This window comes from Aedes aegypti, chromosome 3, assembly GCF_002204515.2.
Source record: "Aedes aegypti strain LVP_AGWG chromosome 3, AaegL5.0 Primary Assembly, whole genome shotgun sequence".
Classification (NCBI taxonomy): Eukaryota; Metazoa; Arthropoda; class Insecta; order Diptera; family Culicidae; genus Aedes; species Aedes aegypti.
Genome location: NC_035109.1, coordinates 3,808,610 through 3,828,564, shown reverse-complemented (window position 1 = coordinate 3,828,564; position 19,955 = coordinate 3,808,610). Strand labels below are relative to the sequence as shown.

Here is a 19,955-nt window from a genome sequence, read left to right as displayed (position 1 = left end):
GAAATGTGATTATTTTTTATGCATTTCAATTACAACACCGTAGTTTTAATGTGAAAGGTATAAAAATGGTTGATTATGATCATTTGAACATAATTTGAAACAGTTGTCCGTTTCGGAACATCTTTGCCAGTTCCGCCAGGGCCCCTTTAGGGATATTTTTATTTTATTACCAAAACATGTCCTGCGACGTCTTAACCTTCATGAATTCGAGAGAACTTGTCAATAAATGAAGAATAAACTCGGTATCAGCAAATGTGACCACTCACGTTGAATTTATCCCTCAAACAACGATCACACCTAGCTAACCACAAGGTTGGCTTCAAAGTGTACCCAAGACCCAACTGGACTAATCAAATTATGAAAATATGTAATAAAGCTAAATGAGACAAATAATTTACACTGCACTCCACCGAAATCAAATACTTTGATGGCATAACTGCACTGCACCGAAGGCTTCAAATTAACTTCAAAGAAAACAAAACTAACTTTTTTTGTTGTTGAAATACATACCGTCCGACGTCTCAATCTTCATAAATTCGAATTAACATGTCAATAAACGAAGAATAAACTAGGTACCAACTGAGGTAGCCACTCCAGGGAATTTGACCGAGTTTCCATGAGGGCCTTTTATGGGACATTTCCGTTTTATGACCAATGCATACCATGCGACGTAATCTTCGTGAATTCGAAAGAACATGTCAGCAAATGTATAATAAACGAGGTATCAACTGATGTGGCAACTCCAGAACACCTGACAGAGGTTCCACGAAGGTCTCTTCGGGGACATTTTCGTTCAGTGGTCAACACACACCGTGCAACGTCTAGATCTTGATGAATTCGAATGAACATTCGGTATGGGATTAAGACGGAAACATTTTGAGCACTTTAACTAGAGAGTAGTTCATTGAAACACGCAAATAAGATTTTTTGGAAATACGTGGCTTTTTCTGAAATGCATCTATGTAATTATTCAAATTAATAATGAAATGAAATAAAAATGAAATAAACATGTCAATAAGCGAAGAATGAACATTGTAATAATGAATATGGCCTCTACATAGCACATGACAGAGGTTCCCTTAGTGCTTCCTTGGACACATAGCCATTTTATGATCAAAACATACCGAGCGACGCACACTGGGGCAGAATCGAAAAAACGCGGAAACAACCTGTAATGCTTCGGAATGAAGAGTTGAAGTTTTCAGCAAAAATGATCCTTCCAAATCAGAGCCGTAGCGTGTCCTCGTGTCGCCCTTGGCGAACCTCCATTTCAGCGCCCCTTGGTAGAAACATATCTAAACATATAATTAATTTTTTTTTCTGGAATACTAGAGTGACTTCAACAAGATTTTTTATGAAAGTTATCAAAAGTATCATATAAATCTAACATATTTGCTTAAGTTCAGAAATTCTTGAGGAAATTTTCAGTTCATGTGGCTAAAGACATACTGTGGTTTCAAGATCTACTGGATGTTTAAAACTAAATTTAAGAAAAATTCTTCTGAACATCGGTGAACCATTTGTTTTAGGTAGTTTTTAAAACTTTTGCTCGAGTGAACAAAAAGAATTAAAGTGCTTATGCTTGAAAACGAATTTGAAAGCCATGACTTCTCAAAAATTTAAGAATGTTTCAGCAAAACATACCTAATAATTGTAATTGCAAAGGAACAATTATGAAATTCTTCGAGTAGGGTGGTTTAGGTTATTCGAAAATTGAAATATGTTTTATTTTTCAGGAAATGCTAAGTGAAATAAAAAAAATCGAAGATTTCAAGGGAATTCGCGTAGATTCAGTCACGATTTTCTCTAGAAGTTTCATTGCGAAATGAATGCATGCTTGGAACTAAATCATACATTTTGTCATTAATCAATGAAATAGTTTACTTAAATATATCAAAGAATTTTCAATTAATTGTCTAGGATATTGGTGTTACAAAAGAAATCATAATCTTTTTGTACAGACAGTAACCTAAAGATGGAATATTTACGAATATTTCAAGACCTATTTTAAAGAACGTCAAATTAAATTTTACGTGGTGAGAGAGAAATTTTGTCAAGGATCATCAAATGTAATTACCCCATATATATTTTCGACAATATACAGTGCCTTCCCGATTTTGGCAACACCCGCTTTTGTCTACCCCCGATTTTAGCAACACCCGTTTTTGGCAACATATTCTTCCCGATTTTGGCAACACAATGAAAAACATTTCAAATTGATTTTCAAGTACGGAAAACTAACATTTTGAATTAAAAGAAAGTTAAAATAAGTTCAAATGAAAGTGGTGGTGGCCATTACAAGCTGAAAAACTTAATGTGGAACGTACTTATGAGAATAACTTAGATATTTCGAAGTTGTTGTTAGACGTATAGGAGAAGTTAGTAATATAAAACATGCATGCTGTTTAAATTATTGTTACATAGTTAAATAGGCATCAAAAATTGCTGGAATACGTTGGTAACCGACAAGAAAAAAAATATAATTAGAGCACAAAATGTTAAGATGGTCAGCTAAACTACATTGATCGCAAATGTTTTGTTGTATTGTGTTTGTTTTTTTTTTTTTAACATATCAATCGGATTATGTGTGGCGTGTGGAAAGGGGCCCAGATAGCCGTAGCAGTAAACGCGCAGCTATTCAGCATGACCATGCTGAGGGTCGTGGGTTCGAATTCCGCTGGTCGAGGATCTTTTCGTAAAGTATATGATGTCTATGATTGTTAGTCAAAATCTGATCTGAAAAAGGCTCCCAGAAATTGTTCACATCATTCATGATAGTTGCCATACATTTTCTGATACTTTTAGAGAATAAAATGATAAAAAAAAAAACATTTCAAAATTCCCGATTTTGGCAACATCCCCAATTTGGCAACATAAAAATCACGCCTTGTTGCCAAAATCGGTAAGGCACTGTATACCTAAAACCACCAGATGAATAAGAATCTTTTTGAAAGGTGGTCGAATTTTGAAAACAATGTTGTCTAAATAGTTACAACCGTACTGTTTACATAGAAAATCTTCGTAACACCATCGTTTTTTGTTATAAAAAATGTATTACAGATTCTTAAACAAAGTCTGCTGTGAGAATTTTTTTAACAGGTTTACTTACTTACTTATTTGGCTTTACATCAATTATCTTGATAAAGCCTCGCCAACAATATTTCGCCAATTCCCTCGGTTCATGGCCGCTTCTCTCCATCCTCGACTGTGACCCACGCTCTCCAGGTCCTGGTGTACCTGGTCAATCCACCTAGCTCGCTGCGCCCCACGCCTTCTTGTTCCGACCGGATTCGTGGCGAACACCATCTTAACAGGGTTGTTGTCCGGCATTCTTGCAACATGCCCTGCCCAGCGTATCCTTCCAGCTCTAGCTACCTTCACGATACTGGGTTCGCCGTAGAGTTGAGCGAGCTCGTGGTTCATCCTTCGCCGCCACACGCCGTTCTCCTGCACGCCGCCGAAGATCGTCCTTAGCACTCGGCGTTCGAAAACCCCAAGAGCTTGCAAGTCCTCCTCGAGCATAGTCCACGCCTCATGCCCATAGAGGACTACCGGTCTTATGAGCGTTTTGTACATCGTGCATTTGGTGCGGGGGTGAATCTTTCTTGACCGCAGTTTCTTCTGGAGCCCATAGTAGGCACGACTTCCGTTGATGATGCGCCATCGTATTTCCCGACTAACATTGTAGTCAGCCGTCAACAAGGATCCGAGGTAGACGACCTCTTCCACCACCTCGAAGGTATCCCCGTCTATCGTAACACTGCTTCCTAGGCGGGCCCTGTCGCGCTCAGTTCCGCCAACCAGCATGTACTTTGTTTTCGACGCATTCACCATTAGCCCGACTCTTGTTGCTTCGCGTTTCAGGCGGGTGAACAAATCTGCCACCGTTTCAAATTTTCTCCCAATAATATCCATGTCGTCCGCGAAGCAAACAAATTGTCCGGATCTCGTGAAAATCGTGCCTCGACTGTTAAGTCCGGCTCTCCGCATGACACCTTCAAGGCACGAAAGTCCGTCGCCCTGTCGAAGTCCCCGCCGAGACTCGAACGAACTGGAGTGTTCGCCCGAGATCTTCACGCAGTTTTGCACACCGTCCATCGTTGCTCTGATCAATCTTGTGAGCTTCCCGGGAAAGCTGTTCTCGTCCATGATTTTCCATAGCTCTATGCGGTCGATACTATCGTATGCCGCCTTGAAATCGATGAACAAATGGTGCGTAAGGACCTGGTACTCACGGCATTTCTGGAGGATTTGCCGCTCGGAAAAGATCTGGTCCGTTGTCGAGCGGCCGTCGATGAAACCTGCTTGATAACTTCCCACGAACTCGATTGCTATAGGTGATAGACGACGGAAGAGAAACTGGGATAGCACTTTATAGGCGGCGTTTAGGATGGTGATTGCACGATAATTTTCACACTCCAGTTTGTCGCCCTTTTTGTAGATAGGGCATATAACGCCTTGCTTCCACTCCTCCGGTAGCTGTTCCGTTTCCCAGATTCTGACTATCAGCCGATGCAGACAAGCGGCCAACCTGTCCGGGCCCATCTTGATGAGTTCGGCTCCGATACCATCCTTGCCAGCGCGCTGGCTCTGTTGTTTTTGAGCTGTTGAATGGCATCCTTAACTTCCCCCATCGTGGGAGCTGGTTGATTTCCGCTGTCCGCTGTGCTGACCTAGCCATCGCCTTCGCTGTCCTGACCTTCTGTGCCTGTGTTCTCTGCGCCATTCAGGTGTTCATCGTAGTGCTGCTTCCACCTTTCGATCATCTCGCGTCCGTCCGTCAAGATGCTCCCATCCTTATCCCGGCACATCTCAGCTCGCGGCACGAAGCCTTTGCGGGATGTGTTGAGCTTCTGATAGAACTTCCGCGTTTCTTGAGAACGGTACAGCAACTCCATCTCTTGGCATTCCACCTCTTCCAGGCGGCGCTTTTTGTCCCGGAATAGGCGGGTTTGCTCTTTCCGCTTCAGTCTGTATCGTTCCACGTTTTGCAGCGTACCATGCTGCAGCATTGCAGCCCGCGCTGCATTCTTCTCCTCTAAAACCTCCTGGCACTTCTCGTCGAACCAATTTAACAGGTTTAACTTTTTTGAAAACTCTGTGAAAAAGCAGTCGAGTTGTATAGGCCTGAGTGAAAGCAAAAATGCTAAAACCCTCACCACTCAGCGAATACTAAACGGATTCAAATAATATTTTGTCAGTATACTGGCTCACATATCTAGTTTCTAAAAGTTGCCAGAGGATTTCGGAAATGTTCATGTGGCCGGAGTAATTTCGGTGGGTCACGGTCAGGTCGGGTGAAAAGGGTGTCGTGGTTTTGTGCCCCTTTTGGTAGGCAAATTTCAAGTCACAGATAACTGCATTTGTTTAATCCTTCAAATAATCATTTTCGTGTCCCCGGGCGCCTAAAATTCACGATAAAGTGGTCAATTTGCATCTAATCATCTGTGTCAAGATTATGGGAATGCTTTTCAGTAAACTGCTATGTTTGATCTCTACTTCAAGAGAGTTGAAACGGTTTAATATCGAACAAATCTATTGCCGGTTCTTACGGGAATTAAGTCAGAGTAGCCACATCTGGTACTCTCTAAACGGTGAAAAACTCTTTATTTGGGATGTTGATTATCAGATCTTAATGATTTATGCAAATTAAAATTATTGCCATTACAAATAAATAAAGTTAACTTACAGGGGATAGGCAAAATGATTGAGATAGGCAAAATTTTGCCCAAATTCAAATGCTTATAACTTTATGAAAAATGGATGAAATTGGATGCATCTGGAAGCAGTCGACGGCAATTTTGGTCCAGTTTTAGGAACTTTCTGGGCCATGCATATTTGCCACTGGACACCGGAGATGTTCCGGATTTTCTGAGGTCATGTCCAAATGTCATTTTTTCTGTCGCTTCTATTTTTGTGCGGTGTAAAGTTCGATAGATGTTTGCAATTTTCCTAGAAACTAGAACTAATAGAAAGTTGAATGCCACCGGACGCATTAAGATTGGTTGGAAATCTTCAGAAATATGACCATTTCCGTAAAACTGGTTCTTGAAAGCATGGTCAGTCATGTTTGTATTTCCAATCATGTTAATATTATACGGAGCTATATCCAAGCGGACACTAACCTTAAAAATGATGATTCCTGCAGCATATTCAGAACCATTAGATGCACAGACTACACTATAGAAGGTTCCAAGTACCCTGGGGGAAGTGGTCAATTAGGGACATATCCGGAACCATATCAATATGGGCATCAAACTTCATGATTTTTAAAGGTTATGCTTTCCGAAGCATTTCCAGCATCACCGGCTGCCATGACCACTTTATAGTAGGTTCCAGGTGCCCCGGGGAATGTGGCCGATTCGGAACATGTCCGTTCATCTGATTAGAATCACATTCTACCATAAACAGTAAGATCCATGGGACTTGGAAAATGGCGATCATTTTCAGAACCACATGATGTAATAACCACTCTATAGTAGATTCCAGGGGCTCCTAGAGATGTGGCCAATTCGAAACATGACCTCATCCCCCAGGGCCCATGGAACCTTCTATACAGTGGTCGTATAAATAAGTTGCGCTGTAAATACTTCTATTAGCATCACCTTCAAAAATCTTGATGTTTATACCTATATTGATGTGTTTTCGGGCATGTTTTGAATTGGCCACATCCCCCGGGGTACCTGGAACCTACTATAGAGTGGTCTGTGCATCTAATGGTTCTGAATACGCTGCAGGAAACATCATTTTTAAGGTTGCTGTCCGCTTGGATATAGCTCCGGATAATATTTACATGATTTGAAATACAAACATGACTGACCATGCTTTCCGGAACCAGTTTTACGGAAATGGTCATATTTCTGAAGATTTCCAACCAATCTTAATGCGTCCAGTGGCATTCAACTTCCTATTAGTTCTAGTTTCTAGGAAAATTGCAAACATCTATCTAACTTTACACCGCACAAAAATACAAGCGACAGAAATAATGACATTTGGACATGACCTCAGAAAATCCGGAACATCTCCGGTGTCCAGTGGCAAATATGCATGGCCCAGAAAGTTCCTAAAACTGGACCAAATTTGCCGTCGACTGCTTCCAGATGCATCCAATTTCATCCATTTTTCATAAAGTTATAAGCATTTGAATTTGGGCAAAATTTTGCCTATCTCAATCATTTTGCCTATCCCCTGTATCATGTCCCAAAAAATCGCCCTTTTTACCCGACTTGACCCAGTGACCCACTGGAATAACTCCGGCCACAGGAATATTCCCGAGTTCTTCTGGCCACTTTTAGAAAACTAGATATGTGAGCCAGTATACTGACAAAACATTATTTGAATCCGTTACGTAGTCGCTGAGCGGTGATGGTTTTAGTTTTTTTGCTTTCACTCAGGCCTGTACGGGTTAAATAATGATCAAAGTTATCGGTATCCTCTCCTTGATTTTATGAGAATCTTGCCCTATTTTCTATTGAAACCCTGCCCAGAGTTTCGTGAATCCCGCCCAGGAAAAAGTTATAAAGTTTGATTCATGTACAGTTGTCAATGAAAATTTTATAATTCAGCTTGAGATTCAGTGAGATCGTGTTCGTCGAATTTACTCTTTGTGCAGCAATCCTAATTTAAGCTCAATATAATTTCACTTTTACCAGTCAACTTCTCGTAGGTGGGGAAGTGTTTCTTGTATTTTAATAAAAAAAAATCGAGTGATCGGAACATACACTCCAGACTTACATACAAATCTGAATAATAAAAACCTTTGTTTCTGCTTATTTACAAACTTAATTTATGTGTAATTGTTTAAATTAAAAAAAAAAAAACTTTGAAAGTGCTTATTGCATGTTTTGTATAATCCTTTCAAAAATTGTTTAAATCCTTTTGAAATGGTAACTCATAAGAAGCCTTAATTTTATATGCATCTTTCAAAATTTTACCAAGTGATTCACGGTTTTTGGCGCCCCCTTTAGGCTAGCGCCCTTGGCGGGAGCCAACCTGGCCAACCGCACGCTACGGCACTGGACCCATCTTGCTCGCTGCGCACCACGTCGTCTTTTGCCGGTCGGATTGTTTTCGAGAACCATTTTCACCGGGTTGGTATCCGACATTCTGGTGACATGCCCGGCCCACCGCAGCCTCCCAATTTTTGCGAGGTGGACAATGGTTGGTTCTCCCAGCAGCTGGTGCAATTCATGGTTCATCCGCCTTCTCCACGTTCCGTCTTCCATCTGCACTCCGCCGTAGATGGTCCGCAACACCTTCCGTTCGAAAACACCAAGGGCGCGTTGATCCTCTGCACGTAGGGTCCATGTTTCGTGCCCATAGAGGAGTACCGGTCTAATCAGCGTCTTGTAGATGGTCAACTTCGTGCGATGGCGAACTTTGCTCGATCGGAGCGTTCTGCGGAGTCCAAAGTAGGCACGATTTCCAGCAACGATGCGTCTCTGGATTTCTCTGCTGGTGTCGTTGTCGGCGGTCATCAGTGAGCCCAAGTACACGAATTCTTCGACAACCTCGATTTCTTCTCTTGAGCCCCTCGCTATCATGTACTTCGTCTTTGACACATTGATGTTCAGCCCGATTCGCCTAGTCGGATGTACGTGTCCGCCATCGTCTCAAAGTTGCGTGCAACAATATCAATGTCGTCGGCGAAACCAAGTAACTGAACGGACTTTCTGAAAATCGTGCCACTCGTGTCTATCCCCGCTCTTCTTATCACACCCTCTAAAGCAATGTTGAACAGTAAACACGAAAGGCCATCACCTTACCGTAACCCTCTGCGAGATTCGAAGGAACTCGAGAGTGTCCCTGATACTCGGACTACGCACATCACTCGCTCCATCGTCGCCTTGATCAATCTTATCAGTTTGTCCGGGAAACCGTATTCGTGCATAATCTGCCATAGCTGTTCTCAATCGATTGTATCATAGGCCGATTTAAAATCGATGAATAAATGATGTGTGGGTACATTGTATTCGCGGCATTTCTGCAACACCTGGCGGATGGCGAATATCTGGTCCGTTGTTGCTCGTTCGCCCATAAATCCTACCTGATATTGTCCAACGAATTCTCTAGCAATTGGTGATAGACGGCGGCATAGAATTTGGGAGAGTACCTTGTAGGCGGCGCTCAAAATTGTGATCGCACGATAATTGGCGCAATCCAACTTGTCGCCCTTTTTATAGATGGGACACACGACACCTTCCATTCACTCCTCCGGCAATACATCCTCCTCCCAAATCTTGGAAATAACCCAGTGCAGCGCTCTTGCCAGTGCTTCACCACCGTATTTTAGCAACTCGCTCGGAAGTTGGTCCACTCCAGCGGCTTTGTTGTTTTTCAACCGTCTAATATCCGTTTCTACCTCTTGGAGATCTGGAGGCGGAAGTCTTTCGTCGTCCGCGCGTGCTCCCAAAGTTATTTCCGTGCCACCTCCGCTACTGGCCACATCACCATTAAGGTGCTCGTCGTAGTGCTGCCGCCACCTTTCGATCACCTCACGTTCGTTCGTGAGAAGATTTCCGTCACAGTCTCTGCATATGTCGGCTTGTGGCACAAAGCCTTTGCGCGAACGGTTAAGCTTCTCGTAGAACTTCCGTGTGTCTTTAGCGCGGAACAGCTCTTCCATCGCTTCGCGATCTCGTTCTTCTTGATGGCGCTTTTTTCTTCGGAAGATCGAGTTTTGTCTGTTCCGCGCCTGTTTATACCGTGCCTCGTTCGCTCTCGTGCGGTGTTGCAGCATTCTCGCCCATGCTGCATTCTTCTCATTCTTCAACTGCTCGCATTCGCCGTCGTACCAGTCGTTTCTCTGATTCGGGGCCGCTGAACCTAGTGCTGCTGTTGCGGTGCTACCTATGGCGGATCTTATGTGCCTCCAGCCATCTTCAAGAGTGGCGGCGCCAAGCTGCTCTTCCGTTGGTAGGGCCACTTCCAACTGCTGCGCGTATTCTTGGGCTACTTCTGAGTCCCGTAACCGCTCGATGTTAAGCCGCGGCGTTTGGCTTCGACGCGAGTTGTTCACCGTCGAAAGTTTTGAGCGCATACATACAGCAACTAGATAGTGATCCGAATCTATATTCGCACTGCGGTATGTGCGAACATTGGTAATGTCAGAGAAGAATTTTCCGTCGATTAGAACGTGGTCGATTTGGTTCTCGGTTAGGTTATCGGGTGATCTCCAGGTGGTCTTATGAATATCTTTGCGGGGGAAGAAGGTGCTTCGGACTACCATACCACGAGAGGCTGCAAAGTTGACGCATCGTCGGCCGTTGTCGTTAGATACGGCATGCAGACTGTTCCGCCCGATCACCGGCCTGTACATCTCCTGTGCGTTCATGTCGCCAACAACGAGTTTCACGTCACGCGGAGAGCATCCGTCATAAATTTGCTCCAGCTGCGCGTAAAACGTCTCCTTCTCGTCGTCGGGTCTCCCTTCGTGTGGGCAGTGTACGTTGATGATGCTGTAGTTGAAGAAACGGCCTTTTATCCTCATCTTGCACATCCTTGCGTTGATCGGCTGCCACCCGATAACACGTTGTCGCATCTTACCCAACACTATGAAGCCAGTTCCTAGCTCATTTGTGATGCCACAGCTTTGGTAGAAGGTAGCCGCTCGATGCCCGCTTTTCCACACCTTCTGTTCAGTCCAACAAAGTTCCTGCAGCGCTACGATATCGAAGTTACGGGGATGTAGTTCGTCATAGATTATCCTGTCGCAACCTGCGAAAGCAAGTGACTTGCAGTTCCATGTTCCAAGTTTCCAATCGTAATCCTTATTTCGTCGCGTGGGTCTTTGCCGATTGTTCCGGGTCATATTATCTCCTATGTTATTCGCAATAAGGTTTTTTACGGGTGGCTTATTGGGCCTACGCCAACACTCCTGTCTCGCCGGAGCGCCATCGTGCCAGCTCTGTTTAACGTCCCAACTAACACTAGGACGATCGCGCTGATGGAGCTACCACCTTGGATTTAGCTGTGCGCGATTCAGCATTTCTTACTCAGCCGCTGGATACCAGAACAGACGCTGTTTGAGTCGCACCTCCTGGTGAACAGACGCTCGAGACGTACCTCCTCAATCTAGCTGATGTCAGAAGGACAACAGTGCCCAGGCTGCACTACCAGCTAAGTACGCAATCCTTAGCTGGCGGTCTTTGTCACCGTTTGACCCGTGGAAGCGTGAGGTAGGAACTTGTGAGGACCAGAGCTGTGGTGAACGCTCCTTCCTAGTTGTCGACTCACCGTTTTGTAGCCCAGATTGAGACGTCGCTCGGCATGATTCGCCATAAAAAGGAAATGCCTATAAAAAAGGCCTCGTGGAACCTGTGTCAGGTACTCTGGGGTGGCCACATTTGTTGATAACGAATTTATTCTTCATGTATTGACAAGTTCTCTCGAATTCATAAAAAAAATGAGACGTCGCACGACATGTTTTCGTAATAAAATGGGAATGTCCCTAAAGGGGCCCTGGCGGAACCGGCCACGGTGTTTCGGTACGGACAACTATTCCATATTATGTTCAAATTATCACAATAAGCATAAGCATAAGCATAAGCATAGATGACCGTACAATTCGTAGTTGCTACTCCGTGATTGACTAGAACAATCGAAGTTGCACAGAGATTTATTGAATGGGGCTTGGGATTAGCTTACCATTCTCAATGTGCACAAATCGAGAGCTCAAATTTTATAAGTCAATAACGGCGCCGGCCACGTCCTTACGGTCATCGGGGAAGGGAAGGAATGTTAGTTCGACAACCGTTGTTACTAGAGACCGAGATCACCTCTGCATCTCCACAGTTGTCATGGAAAGGATATTGGGTTAGTGGGATAAGGTAGAGATCTGGGAGTCACCAATGTTTGGTGATGCGATCCATGATGTAATCACGCCTAACCGGATTCGCGAAATAATTCAATAATCGCATTGTACGCCGAACAAGTGTTCGTCACTCGCCACGCAGGAGCAAGCGACACGATCAATAGATCAAACACTACTAACGGACCGCGCACTTTTTCACTACTGTACTACCTACGCGCGACATGTTCGATCCTGCCCCCATCGCTCGCCCCCGCAGAAGCAAGCTTCAAGTCGAAGGATCAAACACTACTCAATTTACGTCCCATCGTTTTGACGATAAAATGTGTAATCATTTGCCGCTCACACACTAAGTGTGCAGAGAGCAACAAATTTACGCGTTTCTCTAGTGAATAATCTGTCAAAACGTTCACATAGAAGCATCTCATCGCGCACCGAAGATACGTAGAAAACTAAACAAAACGCGCCTACTAAAAACAAACTCATCTACTACACTCTCACGATATCGCTCTACATTCAAGCGAGTGAAATTTTACGCCCACATTGTCAACCCCGGCCACGCATCAAATACGCAAGCCTGCCACGACGCCCGAAAATTCCTCCGCCCCCCCCCCCACGGAACTACGCAATGGTACATCTACACATTGATGATGTATCGATCCACCACTACACAGAACCACGCAAAAAGACAAAGAAACCCCCGGGCGCCGCAAAAGACCCACACATCCAACGCGTAACCGAAGTTAACGTGTGTAATAAATACAGTTACATCACGGCCTTAAATCGAAATCCACAAAATAATCTAGCTACCTACAACCTCGCAAAATGAAGAAAACGGTACTTAGCTTCGGTTTCGGCGACACCTTCGCACTGTGTTGACATGTCTGTCCTGTCTCACGGGACACACCATCACTTGAACAAACGCTTAGCTTAGCTTAGCTTAGCTTAGACTGACTACACATATCAATGGTTGCTATTCCGTGATTGACCGAAGTCAGTGAAAATGCACAAAGAATCAACTAGAAGTTTGACTGGGATTGGCCATAATCTTCTTCAGTGTGCATAATTCAGTGCCTCTATTTATACAGGGTCAATAACGGCGCCGGCCACGTCCTTGCAGTCAGGTGGGATTGAGGGAAGGAATGTTAGTGTGTAACCTTTGCTATTTGGAGACCGTGTTTGCCTCTGCATCTCCACAAAGGTTACTGGGAGGGATGTTTGTTAATGGGGAGGATCGTTGGGTCACAGGATTCACTTTGATAAGCAATTAGACCATGATAAATAATTATTTGTGAGATATAAACATGATTATGCCGACACTTGGGGTGACGAACCATTCAAAGTTTGTTGAACAAATACCTAAATGAAACATTCCTAACACTCCTATTCTTATGCCGACACTTACAGTGACGAACCATCCAAAGTTTGTTGAATAAAGTGAACCTTTCGGAAGTCTACACTTGTAGTGTCCAACCATTCAAAGTTTTTTTTATTACAAAAATAAAGGTAAAAAGAAAGGGGTGTTTTGCATAGCATAGCATAGCATAGCATAAACTGACTGTACATGTCAATGGTTGCTACTCCGTGATTGATCGGAACTGGTAAGAATTGCACTACGATCCAAATGAATAAGGGATGGGAGTCTCCGCTTACTCTCGAAGTGCAATTTTAGCAGATCTAATATTATTGATCAATAACGGCGCCGGCCAAGTCCTTACAGTCAGTTGGGATGGGGAAGGAATGTTAGGGTGTAATGATTGTTGCTTCTAGAGACCGAGAACACCCCTGCATCTCCACAATCACCACGGGAAGGGTGTTTATTAGTGAGGAAGGAAAAGATCTGGGAGTCACCTCTGGTCGGTGATGCGATCCATGGACAAGGGGGAAATATACGACTTGTATTTAAAGCTAGTTTTGTATTTTTGTCTCGAGAAGTTTTTGGAAAAATTACGTCAACATCTATAATGTCGAACAATTCAAAAGACGTTTTTATTAATGACGAAAACTGAAAATTACATGTATATATTTTAACTTATATGAAACAGGAATAATGCCGACACTTGTAGTGACGAACCATACATAGTTTGTTTGAAAATTACATATGAGTATTACTGTGCATTTTGTCTCGATATGGTAGAAGTTTTAGAAAATACGTCAACATTCACAATGTCGAACAATTCAAAGGATAATTTTTAATAATGTCAAAAAGAGAAAAATATATGTATATTCAAATTGTATAAGAAAAAAGCATAATGCCGACACCTATAGTGACAAACCATACAAAGTTTGTTTTAATATTACATAAAAGTTACGCTTTCAAGAAAATATGTGTTATCATAAGCATGAAACGAACTCACCAGTTGGCCATCCATTCTCGACTGAACACAAAACTGACACTGACAGCAAAACTTCTTGGCGTCCCGAAAATAAACCGTCTTGCTTGGGCCTTCCCAAATACGTACCCAGCAAGACGCTCCAAAACAAAGGGAAAAAAAAAAAAAAAAATCTCCGGCGACGAAAACACGCGCGAAACCGTCAACAAACTCTATCGGACGACGCAAAACCGAACCGTCCTGCTTGGGCTTCTCGAAGCACTACCCAGCAAGACGCTCCAAAACAGGGGGAAAAAATTCTCCGGCAACGAAAACGCGCGAATCCGTCAGCTAAATCAATCGGACGACGCAAAACCGAACTGTCCTGCTTGGGCTTCACAAAGCACTCCACACCATCACTTGAACAAACGCTTGGAAAAATTCAGCTTTGCATCATGTGTTCGTAATGGATGCGTTCACTGTCAACCAGTACAGCTGCACCACCACAATGATGCATGCAACACTCTTCACCACCCGACGCACGCAACATGAAAAGAAAAAAACATCCACGGTGGAATGAGAAACAAATCACTTTTGAAATCACTTCATTTTCAACATATTCCCGTAAATAAACACTCATGGAAAACACAAACACTGAAAATCGTGCTTAAACTATGGCAAAAACACGTTAAATTTAATAAATAATCGGACACGATACAAGCCCACGAATGCTGCTCAACATTGATGCCAAACCGATCTATTATGTTCAAATTATCACAATAAACCATGAACTATGAACTTTTACATTAAAACTATGGTGTTGTGTAATTTGAACAAATAAAAAAGAATCACGGCACCATCGTGACAACCTGGATTATCTTCGGCATAATTCAGAATTCTGCATTGTCCATTTATGGCAAACAACTTGCACCTTTTTAAAGTACTGTAACCGGCCAAAACTTTACTTTCTCGGACTTCTTTTGAAACACGGATATTGAAACACTAAGGGTAGTTTCAAAAAGATCAAATGAAAATTGATGAAATAGCCGTTATTTGAAAACGCCTTGTCGGGGTCGAGGGCGTAAAGGTGAATGTCTAAAATAATCTTGGAAATACAAGACGTAGTTCTTCAAGATATTCAAGTCGTATGGATGTTTTTTTTTGAGAATTACTTCAATCAGTTTATAAAGAAATCTTTGCAGGAATATCTAGATTTGCGAAACCATTACTTCAGGAAAGTCTAGAGGAACTCCTATTAAGGCCGGGAAGAATGCCTGAAAGAATCTATGTTACATTGCTACGAAGAGTGGCATTTGAGGTCTTTTGGGCTAGTAACGTGTGGCAGGCACGATGATACATTATTCCCAGGGAAGTGAATTAATGTTGCATTACGGACCATTCGGAAACCGACCTTAGACACATTCAGCGTCGCTTTGTTTTAAACCCTCCATTTAAAATAAAAATAATCAAGGATGGAAATCTAGTGATCATGACAAAACAAATGATGCATCGTGGTTGTTCTTTATCATGCGATCATATCAACAACGATAAACCCTTAGTCGTCAAGCCATCATAACAAACTTCGCTCCGCGAAAAATTAATCGCTCGGCATGTGTGCAAACGATCAATTGTTCGCAAACCGAATTCAAAAATTTTGGAAGATTTTCACGCTTTCACTCTACGATATGACTTCTAGCATACCATTTTTGATCTTAAAGTCAATCGTGCATGGAATGTGAGAAAGTTTATCCGTGAATTTTAAATTGATTCGCATTAATCGCAGCTTGTTACAATATCCGACAAACCCTTTGTCCTACGACAAACAGTTTATCGGATGCTCGATATATCTATGATTAGCGCGCGTGGTGAGGTGTTGAAATCATGTTGCTGCAAGAGCGATGGCCCTCTTGGACCGTTCAAATACCGTGTTGTTTGTCGTTAGAGCTGATTTTTTTTCATCCTTGAAAATAATAGTAAAAATTTAACGTTTCTTTACAGGAATGTTCCTCGCCGGCATCCAGCGTGGCCAACACCATCCGCAACCGGACGCGCAACCTCAAGGAGAGCAAAGAGAAGAAAAACCTCCAAAAACTTCTGGCCGGGTCGGACTTCTCCCTGGGCCACCCGGAAGACATGGAGATGGACTACTACGATTACAACGTGACCAACGCTGGAGCGGCCCCCGGTTCGTATCTCGGAATGGATCCCGCTTTTTTAGTGTGGATCCCTCCGCTCAACGATGAGGACATCACCGAAGAGGTCGAACTGGAGTCGGCCATCAACGATCGTGAAGGCTCTGAACCGCGTAGCTCCAACGTGACCCCAAACGAAGAAATCGTGAAAATCCTCCAGCAACGCCGGAACGACTACCTGATAGTGAACAGTATTTCCAAGAGCGACATCTATGCGGAAGTGCAAGACGTACCGCAATCGATGGTGGTTGATAATCGTTCCGTCAGAGATTCTCCGGCCGTGACTATTAGCAGGAAGAACCACCTCCAGGAACTGGCATTCCACAACGCCCGCAGAAAAACCAGTCCCCCAATGGGGGAGGAATTCATCGAAGACGAACGGGAAAAGGAAACGTCCTTTACCAAGTCGCCCGTGGACAATAAGCAGATTTCCGATCTGTACGATTCGGCGGACATTCAGTTTGCTGACGACGAAGAGGAGGACGAAGATGAACCCGTTGTGGCCGTTCCGAATCCATCGAAACCGGTAAAATCGACCAAAGTGTGAAACGCGTGTACAATTCTTAACCGTTAAACGGGGCATATCGGTAGTAGTTGGATAGAAAGTCTTTTTTAGCTTTTCGGTTTTTTAGAAACTCCAACAAAAGAATGGGACCTCTTTTTTATTCAGTCATACAATCAGAAGGCTGCCTGATGAATTGACAAACATATATTTACACCGATTGAACCGACGAGTGATGATTGGACGATGTAGCTCAAAAGTAGGAATTGTGTAAACGAAGTGTGGATAGATGCCTTGCTTAATTTAAATCCCCTTTCCGTTAAAAAATGATTCGCAACTATTGTTTGTTTCGAGTAAATACGTAGTTAATAGCCCTAGGAATTGAGTCGATCACTGATTGCGACTTCAAAGTAAACAGATATTATTTTACCGAGTTCTACGTCTTTGTTTGAAGAGAAAGATAAAAGAAACAATATCAAATTATGAAACAATCACATCAATGTACCTAGCTGGATTTACTAGCTACTTATCTGAATTGCAAATGAAAGTGTTAGTATTCCTGTGTTATTTTCCGCGTTGTATGTTCAATAACTATTGAAATGCACGATTGCCATAAAACAAGAAAGGGTGTCATGATCGCCATGTTCTGAGAACACATAAAACATGGCGATCGTGACATACTTTCTTGTTATATGGCAACCGTGCATTCCCTTAGTAGACTTTACATACAAGTTTCAAAAGGAACCTTCAGTGATTGAATGTAGCAATTTTGATTTGAAAACAAATCCCTACAAAGTTTGATTTGACTAAAATATGCACTTCATTATTTAAAGTAAAATCCGATTGAAACTTATCTGAAAACAATACAATCTTGTTTATGGCTTCGAAAGAAATATATGTACATTTATTAAATAACTCTTGATGAGGCTGGAATTAATAGGTTAAAAATGTCATGATTGAAACAAATGATCATTATTTATTGAGCATAATTAGTAATTCATTCATAAATCTTGTTCATTTTTTTTTGTCAAATTCATCAAAATTATGCATGAGATGATTCATTTCATGGGTTACTGTTCAAGCCGTTATATCTTACACCACTTTTTTGCCAAGTTACAAGCAATATACTATAGATATTTGAGTTTATTCAGATGAAAACAGGTTAAACTGGTTGGTTCAAAACTCTTTGCTCTTTCATACAAAGCACATACCTACTCCTTTCGGGACAAACTTCACAACAATTTCACGCCAGGGTCTATAATCTCTTCATGTCATGTTTGATAAACTCAAATCTGGAGCAGAACAGGATAAATCCCATCTGCTCCTGGAGATTTCAAAGGAGCAACGCTATTGAGTGCCCATTGAATCGATTCATTAGTTACGATACTACGAGCCGAAGCAAAGGACTCCGAACTACATGAAAAGACATTTGACTCATCCACTTTCATCATGATTTCAGTTTCATCAAAAAACTTCAACGTTCAGGAAACAAATTATCAATCGTAAATCCTAGGTAATCAGTAAGAAAGAAGAATTACTAATTCTGCTCAACTAACGAATCTGTACAAATTCACATGCAAAAATGTTTCGAGTCTGTACATAAAATGTAAACCACATTCTTCAACTAGCTATAAAGTGTGTGTAAATGCGTGCTACGTGTAAGGAAAACTGACAACTAAGCATAAGCTTCTTAAATTTAGGTAATGAATTTAGTGCGATCGAATGTTTCGCTTTCCATACGATATACTTAGGAACAACGCCAATACGCTTCAGGAAAACTATATGCAAAACGCTAAAACAGGACTTGGTAAATGCAAAATCAAACTTTTCTTCGTCTGCTGTCTAATTTTACTGTGAACTAGTAAACAGGAACGCTGTAGGAATTAAGTTTAGCAACCGTTCTTTTTTGTACTTGTTAGTTGACTCCATGTGTACTTTAGATTTAGGTCAAATGAAAACAAAAATCGCGTTCGCTTTTGGCAAAGCTTATGATATAGTTCAGGAAATGTATGGGATTGTCGTAAAATGGAACAATAAATGGTATATTTTTTGGCAGATTAACTATAGAAAAATTAAACCGATTGATAAGTAGCGTAATGGCTTGGAGGACGTTCTGAAATGCGATACGTTAATGTTATTCCTTTGCTAATTATAATTTGTATTTTTATAAATTCGCGAAAATATAGACGAAATGAGACAAAAAACGGATTGTCATCAAATGAATCACTTCGAACAATTCCCTGCAGTTTAGTATTGAATCAATATTTTGTATTTATCTTATAAATATGTATAATTCGTTTCGATACAATGCGTCACACACAAGGAACACGATCAAAATCGGTCGATTTCCCCTCCGTTCGATTACACTTATAAAAGCCATCCGAAAAATAGTTGAAACAGAAAAAAATACGATATCCAAATGCCTCTGAGAGTGTTTCGTGGGTTAGTACAAAAGTCACAATTTCCGAAAAAAGCAAGATTGTGAGTAACAAATTGGCGCCACAACGGCAACCAACGTGTAATGGGAGGAGGTATGAAACGAACAGAAATCACTCATCTTCAACCAAATGCGCAGAGTGCCACATCAAAACGAAAACCTGATTAAATATGTCGACCTAAAAATGCATTACTGGGGAAGGCCTCGCTCAACGATTTCTTCGGCTATTTCGTACTACAAAGTTGTTGTAATTGGTACCGCTTGCAGCGCTTTCGAAGCGGTATCGACGCTGGGATAAATTACTGCATGCAAATAAATAATAGCGTTCTTATTGGGTCATCCTTGGCAACATCAACAGCATCATTCGTTTCCTGGTTGGCCATTCTTACCATTGCGCATTGCTACTGCACCTAATCACACCCATAAGTTCTAATGAAACGAACGTAAAACTACACCGAAACAAACGCTAGCGCCTTCAAACGTAAAACACGGTAATATTCCTGCAGGAAGTGTGTGTGTTTGTCCTTCCGCAGTACGATTCGCACGCCCTTTTAGGCGCCAGTCTCAGTAATGTTCCATACCTTGGTGTTGCAGTCTTGTCCCGTGGAGATCAGTGTCTCGTTGTCGAGCCAAACCAGACCGGTGATTTGCGACTGGGGGTGGGCGTCTGTAAACAAAAAATGGTTCAAATGATCACCCTATA

The 19,955-nt window shown here is 42.2% G+C and overlaps 2 protein-coding genes across 2 annotated transcripts in view; one reads left to right on the top strand and one right to left on the bottom strand.

Annotated features, from left to right (window-relative positions):
- The window catches only part of LOC5575378, a 272,901-nt gene extending 254,942 nt beyond the window's left edge, over positions 1 to 17,959 (top strand). Inside the window, exon 9 of the mRNA XM_021852462.1 lies at positions 16,120 to 17,959. Within this exon, the coding sequence (XP_021708154.1) occupies positions 16,120 to 16,860 (741 nt within the window). The 3' untranslated portion in view covers positions 16,861 to 17,959. The remainder of the gene's footprint in view (positions 1 to 16,119) is intronic.
- A 1,097-nt stretch (positions 17,960 to 19,056) lies between these two features.
- The window catches only part of LOC5575377 (actin-interacting protein 1), a 41,224-nt gene continuing 40,325 nt past the window's right edge, over positions 19,057 to 19,955 (bottom strand). Inside the window, exon 4 of the mRNA XM_001661857.2 lies at positions 19,057 to 19,919. Coding sequence (XP_001661907.1) covers positions 19,804 to 19,919 — 116 coding nt within the window. The 3' untranslated portion in view covers positions 19,057 to 19,803. The remainder of the gene's footprint in view (positions 19,920 to 19,955) is intronic.